General features: G+C 40.5%; 1 protein-coding gene across 1 annotated transcript; it reads right to left on the reverse strand.

Moving 5' to 3' along the window:
* Window positions 1–526: 526 nt before the first annotated feature.
* Window positions 527–8,298, reverse strand: MED9 (mediator complex subunit 9). Its single transcript, XM_053798980.2, has 4 exons — window positions 8,145–8,298; window positions 4,491–4,587; window positions 2,369–2,504; window positions 527–663 (listed from the first exon to the last, which is right to left on the reverse strand). The coding sequence occupies exons 1-3, from the start codon at window positions 8,273–8,275 to the stop codon at window positions 2,373–2,375; spliced, it is 360 nt and encodes a 119-aa protein (XP_053654955.1). The 5' UTR covers window positions 8,276–8,298; the 3' UTR covers window positions 527–663; window positions 2,369–2,372.
* Between the last annotated feature and the right edge of the window lie 2,998 nt (window positions 8,299–11,296).

Below are 11,296 nucleotides of genomic sequence, written 5' to 3' on the forward strand. Positions count from 1 at the left end.
TACAGTATCACTGCTGGGAAATACTAAATATTAAAACCCATCTCTCTCATGCATTTTTTATGAGCCTCTATAAGATCTTGGCAGTTTTCTGCACCATTCTCTACAATACATGCATCTCTTGCTTGCTTAGTCTCTGGGCAGGCACAGCATGCCTTGCACTTTGGCTTCTTGTCCTCAGCCGCTGTATTAATGTGACCTTCGGCGATGCCTCCTACAGGCATGCTGGTGTCTGCAGGCGGCAACTGAGAACTGTTGGCCCCCATAAGCTGTTATTAAATACAGACTTCAGAATAGCCACACTTTTCTGATGCCGTGACAGTGTCTATCCACACAATCTCCTAAGTGCGAGAGTACACAAACAACCACCTCAATACTACAGATTTCCTCCACTACTGTATTCAAATTTCTTCCTAATTTTGCTTACGTTGATTTTCTTCCTGAATCTTCTTAAATCCTTCTTTAACCTCTTTCATAAAATCACTCCGAAACTGTCCTACACGTTTTGTAGCTCCTGATTCTATTGCTTCTTTACTGCGTTGAAAGGCATAAGCAGTAAGCTGCGCAGCACGTCGAATGGGATAAGACTCTGCCAGTCTATCTATCACCTCCGAGTTGTTCAGTAGTCTATTCAGAAGGTATCGCAGCACCATAGCACAAACAATGCTGAAAATAAAGATAAAATGTTAACAAGATTGGCAACCAGCCTAAATATTTTAGTACCCAGAGTAGCTCATACATTCTCCACTGCGTATCTACACGCATTAAATTTTACAATTTCTCTTTTTTCCTTTAATATAAGGCACTGAGCAATAACTGCAGCTTTTCAATCCTGATATCTAACCTAACCTTAAAAAATCCTCATAGAAACAATTACACAACATGCTCTCTTAATATTTCTTAAGGCGCATGATTATGACCTGGCAAAACCTTTCACCTCTACATTTCCCATTACTCTTACAAACTATTCTCCCTCCAAGAATCCCAGCTATCATCTACCCTACCTTCTTCCTGAACAGGTACTGTATATAAAAATTACCCAGCTTTTTCAGTACAGTATTTAGATATTTAATAGCTCGTTCGGTACTACAGTAGCTACTTTTAATCTTTTATATATTCACATGACCTTGCCAGCAATCTAATATCTGTGACATTTTGCTTATAATTTTTACAGCATATTAGGGCATTTATATTCTACTCCACTGTCCCCTTGTCTGCTGTTGTACAAGGTACTGCATTCAGCTTCTAATGCTTATTCACTAAAACTAAAACAGAATTGTTATTCACCATTCATGTTTATCAAGCAATAAACACGGAGAGGTGGTGCTGGGAGTATAGAGGGAGAGAAGGAAGAGGTTGGGAAAAAGGTAGTGAGGAAAACATGGTGGTGGAAAAAAGAAGAAAGATCAATCATATATTAATAGAAGATATTACATAAAAACTTCACTACAAAATAAAAAAAAATACCCAAGTCAGTACCTAAGATATACATTTTATGGGAATATCTAACTATTTCTTTAAATATTATTGTTATTATTACATTTATGGGGTGAGCACTATACTCGGAATCATACACCACCAGGAATTGGAGCACTTGTACAATTCTTTAGATCAAGAGCCCCTCACCAGCATCAAGGAACCTCCTTTGAGGTTTTTTTGTGGTACCTGTGTGTTGCTATACAGTAATATTACAATGTATCTAACTATTTCTTTAAATATTATTGTTATTATTACATTTATGTAGTAACTTTTGAGTGAGCCCCTTAAAACCTCCTTTGAGGTGGTAGTAACAGTAATTGAGTAACTTTGGTTTGTAAAGCTTTGAGGTTAAATACCACCTGCAATTTGGCAATAACCAGCCAGTCCTCATACCATGCATAGTGAGTATTTGGTTTCAATCAATTTGATGGTGTGTCACCTGCCACCACCACCCTCCTTCCTGTTTATGGATCTGGTAATTGGTGGCTTTAAATAGCAGGGTATAGGTAAATTTTAGCTAATTTAGGTTAAAGTATAGTAACTTAATTCCAAATAATTATTTGATTTTGTGCTTGATTTACACTTTTTCCAAAATATATGCTTGTAAATGTGTCAAAAGATGAGCAGAATATTTGGAGGAAAAGTTGTGATAACACCAATGCTTGAGAATGTGTTGGCTCATTAACACCTTAAAATTAAAATTATAATTAATTTTTTATTTCTCATGAGCCATACAAAGACCGTAGTAGATATATGTACACAATTTGATACAAAAGTAGGCACAAAAGAAGGCCACTAATGTAATGCAATAGGAATGGGCACTCAACCCTTATGGGCAGCAACATAAAAGGGGGTAGAGGCAACTAGCATAAAGTGTAGAGGCTTACAGTACCTGGTTAATGGGGAATGTCACTCTTAGCTTTGTATTTGAGAAGAAGACGCTTCTTAAGAGCCAATTGCTTTCTCAGGGCCTCTAGTCTACGTAGCTGCTCCTCCCGACTGTATTCCACTCCTGGCAGTTTACGCACCTGTGGAGATATACTGCATCATTACTGGCTGAAAGAACATAAGAATGGAGCAACACTGCTGCAGGCCTACTGGCCCATACTAGGCAAGTCTTTCTCAAATCCAACCACTCCCACCTAGGAATTTGTCCAATCTATTCCCAAAGCTACCTAATAAGTTAGCTTCAATACCTTGGGTCCTAATCAAATCCAACCCTTCTCACTTGTATATTTATCTAACCTATTTTTAAAACTAGAAGGGTTTAGCTTCTATGACTACTAAATAGACTGTCCCACTCACCGACAACTCTATTTGAAAACCAGTACTTACCTATGTTCTTTCTAGCTTTAAACTCATCCAATTTAAATCCAGTATTCTGAGTTCTTTCTTGATTCGATATCCTCAGTACTTTATTTATAATGCCATGTTTATGTCCATCTTCCACTTATAAACTTTAATGATATCTCCCCACATTATACATCTCTCAAGAGAGTGAAGGTTCAAGGCTCTCAATCCATCCTCTTATGAGAGTTTACTTATACAGTGGATTAATCTGGTCTTCCTTCTCTGTATGTTCTTTAATGCATTTATATCCAGTGTATAATATGACCAAAACTGAGCTGCAAACGCATTATTTTGCTTCGAGAGCATCTGTCTTTTCTATACTTGGACATCACAGAGAAATATATACGTATATACACACTTCATCTAGTGCAAAGTCAAACAGCTGTTATTAAAAAAAAGTAACCTGTACAGAACTGTACTACGTATTTTTAATTTTAAATGAAATGTAGCTAAATAAAACAATCTTAGGTCTAATCTAGCTTATATATACCATTTAAAACATGTTGCATGAGAAAAATAGAAAGAAAGGGAGAGATGGATACACATCTTTAACCTACTGTCATATTCACCCAGCAGCGCTTAGGAATTTAGACGTTATTTGGATGCTGTGAATCACATCCTAGAGGAAACACCAATGGAAAAAACTGTGTCTTTAGCTTTAATGGGTAATTCTTGGCTAAATAAAACTTACAAGTGCTTTTGTCTGTGTGACTGAACGGGTTAAAATGTAACATAACAAAATATCACTTTTTAATCTGCTCTATGTGTAATACTGTACAGTATTAAGAAATTTATAAGTAGGCCCATACATTAAACCAAAATGCAAAGGTTATACAGTGGCACCTCGAGTTTCGAACAATTATGTAAGTGTATTTTTGTAAGTGCTTTTGTAAGTGTTTTTTTGGGGGTCTGAAATGGACTAATCTAATTTACATTATTCATTATGGGAACAAATTCGTTTGGTATTGGCACTCGAACAGCCTTCTGGAATGAATTAAGTTCATAACTCGAGGTACCACTGTATTTTATGCATCGGGTGAAAAGGCAAATCCAAATAGGTTCCATAAACTGTATCCAAAAAGTGAATAGGTTTATCAACACAAGTTTACAGTACAACTGGCTAACACTCCACACGATCTTATACAATCAACAATCCGTATGTCATACAATGTTTACTTTAAATCAAAATTACAAAAAAAAAAAATTGATCTGTTATCTGTAAGTGGTGTTGTTGATTATCTTCCCTATGACTTGGTCTCAGACCAGACCTCTTAGGTGGGAAAGGGAATATTACAAGGTTAAGAACTATTAAGAAGTACACAGGAAAGAAAAGGAATGTATCAACTGAATGTATGTAGAGGTTGATGAGATTTACCTGTCATCTTACATGTTCGTCTGAGAAAGTAAAACTCAGCAATCCTGCCAGGGTGCAAAACAAATTAAAAGGTTTCCATTTCACACTCACTTGACAGGATGGTAGTAGCTGTCAAGGACCCCAGTGGAAGTAAGTCACTCCGTCGGATTCTTTTGGGTTATCTAAGATAATTTACTCTATGTATGATAATTGTACTTAGGTGTACCTATGCCTAAATAAACACATTTACTTACTCCCTGGATGGTCATTGATTACCAACCCAGAGTACTAACTTGTTGGCTGTGCTCACCTGTTCGCGTGCTGTGTGGATCTTGCGTTGAAGTTCTAACACCTTCTGGCTAGACTCCTGTGACACACGACTCACGTCTGTCTGCTCCTTCTCCAAGCTGCAAATAATTGAAATGTCTTGTAAACCAATGATCCACATTACGTATTAGTAAATGCTGTTATTGCAATTACGGGGAAGATTTAAACTCGCAAGCATTTATTAAGTACAAGGACCTCAATGGAAATAAATTATTGATTTTTTTGGGTTACCCTTGGTAATTTACACATATGTTAAACTATGTATAATAATTGTACTTATGTGTACCTTTATGTAAATAAACTTAGACTACACAAATAACCTGCACATAGGAGAAAGAAATTTACTAAGATATTTCAGTTCGATTTGGACCAGAGCGTGACTGGTTAATGGTCTAAGTCGGACCGAAACATCATGAGTTTTCTCTTACATGCGGGATATTTTTCTACTGTTCCAGTAATGGTATTGTGCCTTTTTATTCTTTTTAAATGAGCTTACTTACAAGGTGCAAGGAAATGGAAAGGGGTTATGGGGTAATGAGCCCTACAGGTCAGGCAGCACACAGGCAGCCCCTTACAGGTCAGGCAGCACACAGGTTGCCCTACAGGTCAGGGACCACTTAGGTAGCCCTACAGGTCAGGGACCACTTAGGTAGCCCTAAAGGTCAGGGACCACTTAGGTAGCCCTACAGGTCAGGGAGCACACATGCAGCTCTACAGGTCCAGGAGCACACAGGTAGCCCTACAAGTCAGGGAGCACACAGGTAGCCCTACAGGTCAGGGAGCACACAGGTAGCCCTACAGGTCAGGGAGCACACAGGTAGCCCTACAGGTCAGGGAGCACACAGGTAGCCCTACAGGTCAGGGAGCACACAGGTAGCCCTACAGGTCAGGGACCACTTAGGTAGCCCTACAGGTCAGGGAGCACACATGTAGCTCTACAGGTCCAGGAGCACACAGGTAGCCCTACAGGTCAGGGAGCACACAGGTAGCCCTACAGGTCAGGGAGCACACAGGTAGCCCTACAGGTCAGGGAGCACACAGGTAGCCCTACAGGTCAGGGAGCACAAAGGTAGCCCTACAGGTCAGGGAGCACACAGGTAGCCCTACAGGTCAGGGAGCACACAGGTAGCCCTACAGGTCAGGGAGCACACAGGTAGCCCTACAGGTCAGGGAGCACACAGGTAGCCCTACAGGTCAGGGAGCACACAGGCAGCTCTACAGGTCCAGGAGCACACAGGTAGCCCTACAAGTCAGGGAGCACACAGGTAGCCCTACAGGTCAGGGAGCACACAGGTAGCCCTACAGGTCAGGGAGCACACAGGTAGCCCTACAGGTCAGGGAGCACACAGGTAGCCCTACAGGTCAGGGAGCACACAGGTAGCCCTACAGGTCAGGGAGCACACAGGTAGCCCTACAGGTCAGGGAGCACACAGGTAGCCCTACAGGTCAGGGAGCACACAGGTAGCCCTACAGGTCAGGAAGCACACAGGTAGCCCTACAGGTCAGGGAGCACCACGCATCTAGATCACACGCATCTAGAAACCCATCAGTTACACAACCCAGGGCAACATGGGTTTAGAACAGGTCGCTCCTGTCTGTCTCAACTATTGGATCACTACGACAAGGTCCTAAATGCACTAGAAGACAAAAAGAATGCAGATGTAATATATACAGACTTTGCAAAAGCCTTCGACAAGTGTGACCATGGCGTAATAGCGCACAAAATGCGTGCTAAAGGAATAACAGGAAAAGTCGGTCGATGGATCTATAATTTCCTCACTAACAGAACACAGAGAGTAGTCGTCAACAGAGTAAAGTCCGAGGCAGCTACGGTGAAAAGCTCTGTTCCACAAGGCACAGTACTCGCTCCCATCTTGTTCCTCATCCTTATATCCGACATAGACAAGGATGTCAGCCACAGCACCGTGTCTTCCTTTGCAGATGACACCCGAATCTGCATGACAGTGTCTTCCATTGCAGACACTGCAAAGCTCCAGGCAGACATCAACCAAATCTTTCAGTGGGCTGCAGAAAACAATATGAAGTTCAACGATGAGAAATTTCAATTACTCAGATATGGTAAACATGAGGAAATTAAATCTTCATCAGAGTACAAAACAAATTCTGGCCACAAAATAGAGCGAAACACCAACGTCAAAGACCTGGGAGTGATCATGTCGGAGGATCTCACCTTCAAGGACCATAACATTGTATCAATCGCATCTGCTAGAAAAATGACAGGATGGATAATGAGAACCTTCAAAACTAGGGAGGCCAAGCCCATGATGACACTCTTCAGGTCACTTGTTCTATCTAGGCTGGAATATTGCTGCACACTAACAGCACCTTTCAAGGCAGGTGAAATTGCCGACCTAGAAAATGTACAGAGAACTTTCACGGCGCGCATAACGGAGATAAAACACCTCAATTATTGGGAGCGCTTGAGGTTCCTAAACCTGTATTCCCTGGAACGCAGGAGGGAGAGATACATGATTATATACACCTGGAAAATCCTAGAGGGACTAGTACCGAACTTGCACACGAAAATCACCCACTACGAAAGCAAAAGACTTGGCAGACGATGCACCATCCCCCCAATGAAAAGCAGGGGTGTCACTAGCACGTTAAGAGACCATACAATAAGTGTCAGGGGCCCGAGACTGTTCAACTGCCTCCCAGCACACATAAGGGGGATTACCAACAGACCCCTGGCAGTCTTCAAGCTGGCACTGGACAAGCACCTAAAGTCAGTTCCGGATCAGCCGGGCTGTGGCTCGTATGTTGGTTTGCGTGCAGCCAGCAGCAACAGCCTGGTTGATCAGGCTCTGATCCACCAGGAGGCCTGGTCTCAGACCGGGCCGCGGGGGCGTTGACCCCCGGAACTCTCTCCAGGTAAACTCCAGGTAGCCCTACAGGTCAGGGAGCACACAGGTAGCCCTACAGGTCAGGGAGCACACAGGTAGCCCAACAGGTCAGGGAGCACACAGGTAGCCCTACAGGTCAGGGAGCACACAGGTAGCCCTACAGGTCAGGGAGCACACAGGTAGCCCTACAGGTCAGGAAGCACACAGGTAGCCCTACAGGTCAGGGAGCACACAGGTAGCCCTACAGGTCAGGGAGCACACAGGTAGCCCTACAGGTCAGGGAGCACACAGGTAGCCCTACAGGTCAGGAAGCACACAGGTAGCCCTACAGGTCAGGGAGCACACAGGTAGCCCTACAGGTCAGGAAGCACACAGGTAGCCCTACAGGTCAGGGAGCACACAGGTAGCCCTACAGGTCAGGGAGCACACAGGTAGCCCTACAGGTCAGGGACATAAAACCAAACACAGGTCTGGTGTAGAGCCGGTATATCAAGGGATACCCCATAAATATCGACATTAAACCACATAACCCAGGTAATATGAGCCCCTAGGGTCAACCCTAAGGCTCCGTGTCCCCTGAGAGCTCTAGATCCAGGTGCTGGGAGCACTCACCACCGCAGATACTGGAAAATCACAGGTAAAAAGACACCACGTCAGGGTGCCCATTAAACCCCCCTCAACCTCCTAATCTGTGTAATATCCGACCCCCTAGGGTCAATCCTGAAGTTCCGTGACCCCCCAGAGCTCTAGATCCAGGTGCTGGGAGCACTCACCAACGCAGGTACTGGTAAATCACAGGCAAAAAGTCAACGTCAATATCGTCAGCAGCCACCACCTGGGAGGACATATTGAGACTGATTCGTTGGTTCCCTCTCCACTCTATATAAATACTTTTTTTAGGCATTAATAGCCCCCGGGAAGGTCTAGTTTTTTACCCTATGGATGCCAGGAGATGCTCTCTGTATATTCGTAAAGTTCTGTAGAGTTTGGGGACTTAATATGGCAGGAAAATGACTTTACTTTTGATTGATCTTGGAGTGAGAAGGTATGAGATATTGATATGCTGGGTGGAGGTTGGTATTATTACTACTGTGAGTGGTATCATTACTACTGTGAGTGGTATTATTACTACTGTGAGTGGTATTATTACTACTGTGAGTGGTATTATTACTACTGTGAGTGGTATTATTACTACTGTGAGTGGTATTATTACTAGTGTGAGTGGTATTATTACTACTGTGAGTGGTATTATAACTACTGTGAGTGTTATTATTGCTACTGTGAGTGGTATTATTACTACTGTGAGTGGTATCACTACTGTGAGTGGTATTATTACTACTGTGAGTGGTATTATTACTACTATGAGTGGTATTATTACTACTGTGAGTGGTATTATTACTACTGTGAGTGGTATTATTACTACTATGAGTGGTATTACTACTGTGAGTGGTATTATTACTACCGTGAGTGGTATTATTACTACTGTGAGTGGTATTATTACTACTGTGAGTAGTATTATTACTACTATGAGTGGTATTATTACTACTGTGAGTGGTATTATTACTACTATGAGTGGTATTATTACTACTGTGAGTGGTATTATTACTACTGTGTGTTATTATTACTACTGTGAGTGGTATTATTACTACTGTGAGTGGTATTATCACTACTGTGAGTGGTATTATTACTACTGTGAGTGATATTACTACTGTGAGTGGTATTATTACTACTGTGAGTGGTATTATTACTACTGTGAGTGGTATCACTACTGTGAGTGGTATTATTACTACTGTGAGTGGGATTATTACTACTATGAGTGGTATTATTACTACTGTGAGTGGTATTATTACTACTGTGAGTGGTATTATTACTACTATGAGTGGTATTACTACTGTGAGTGGTATTATTACTACCGTGAGTGGTATTATTACTACTGTGAGTGGTATTATTACTACTGTGAGTAGTATTATTACTACTATGAGTGGTATTATTACTACTGTGAGTGGTATTATTACTACTATGAGTGGTATTATTACTACTGTGAGTGGTATTATTACTACTGTGTGTTATTATTACTACTGTGAGTGGTATTATTACTACTGTGAGTGGTATTATTACTACTGTGAGTGGTATTATTACTACTGTGAGTGGTATTATTACTACTGTGAGTGATATTACTACTGTGAGTGGTATTATTACTACTGTGAGTGGTATTATTACTACTGTGAGTGATATTACTACTGTGAGTGATATTACTACTGTGAGTGATATTATTACTACTGTGAGTGGTATTATTACTACTGTGAGTGGTATTATTACTACTGTGAGTGGTATCATTACTACTGTGAGTGGTATTATTACTACTGAGTGGTATTATTACTACTGTGAGTATTATTACTACTGTGAGTGGTATTATTACTAGTGTGAGTGGTATTATTACTACTGTGAGTGGTATTATAACTACTGTGAGTGTTATTATTGCTACTGTGAGTGGTATTTACTACTGTGAGTGGTATCATTACTGTGAGTGGTATTATTACTACTGTGACTGGGATTACTACTATGAGTGGTATTATTACTACTGTGAGTGGTATTATTACTACTGTGAGTGGTATTATTACTACTATTAGTGGTATTACTACTGTGAGTGGTATTACTACCGTGAGTGGTATTATTACTACTGTGAGTGGTATTATTACTACTGTGAGTAGTATTATTACTACTATGAGTGGTATTATTACTACTGTGAGTGGTATTATTACTACTGTGAGTAGTATTATTACTACTATGAGTGGTATTATTACTACTGTGAGTGGTATTATTACTACTATGAGTGGTATTATTACTACTGTGAGTGGTATTATTACTACTGTGAGTGTTATTACTACTGTGAGTGGTATTATTACTACTGTGAGTGGTATTATTACTACTGTGAGTGGTATTATTACTACTGTGAGTGATATTACTACTGTGAGTGGTATTATTACTACTGTGAGTGATATTACTACTGTGAGTGATATTATTACTGTGAGTGATATTATTACTACTGTGAGTGGTATTACTACTGTGAGTGGTATTATTACTACTGTGAGTGGTATCATTACTACTGTGAGTGGTATTATTACTACTGTGAGTGGTATTATTACTACTGTGAGTGGTATTATTACTACTGTGAGTGGTATTATTACTACTGTGAGTGGTATCATTACTACTGTGAGTGGTATTACTACTACTGTGAGTGATTATTTCTACTGTGAGTGGTATTATTACAACTGTGAGCGGTATTATTACTACTGTGAGTGGTATTATTACAACTGTGAGTGGTATTATTACTACTGTGAGTGGTATTATTACTGTGAGTGGTATTATTACTACTGTGAGTGGTATTATTACTATTGTGAGTGGTATTATTACTACTGTGAGTGGTATTATTACTACTGTGAGCGGTATTATTACTACTGTGAGTGGTATTATTACTTCTGTGAGTGGTATTATTACTACTGTGAGTGGTATTACTACTGTGAGTGTTATTATTACTACTGTGAGTTGTATCATTACTACTGTGAGTGGTATTATTACTACTGTGAGTGATATTATTACTACTGTGAGTGGTATTATTACTACTGTGAGTGGTATTACTACTGTGAGTGGTATTATTACAACTTTGAGTGGTATTATTACAACTGTGAGTGGTATTATTACTACTGTGAGTGGTATTATTACTGTGAGTGGTATTATTACTACTGTGAGTGGTATTATTACTACTGTGAGTGGTATTATTACTACTGTGAGTGGTATCATTACTGTGAGTGGTATTACTACTGTGAGTGGTATTATTACCACTGTGAGTGGTATTATTACAACTGTGAGTGGTATTATTACTACTGTGAGTGATATTATTACTACTGTGAGTGGTATTATTACT

Source organism: Cherax quadricarinatus, chromosome 66, assembly GCF_038502225.1.
Source record: "Cherax quadricarinatus isolate ZL_2023a chromosome 66, ASM3850222v1, whole genome shotgun sequence".
Classification (NCBI taxonomy): domain Eukaryota; kingdom Metazoa; phylum Arthropoda; class Malacostraca; order Decapoda; family Parastacidae; genus Cherax; species Cherax quadricarinatus.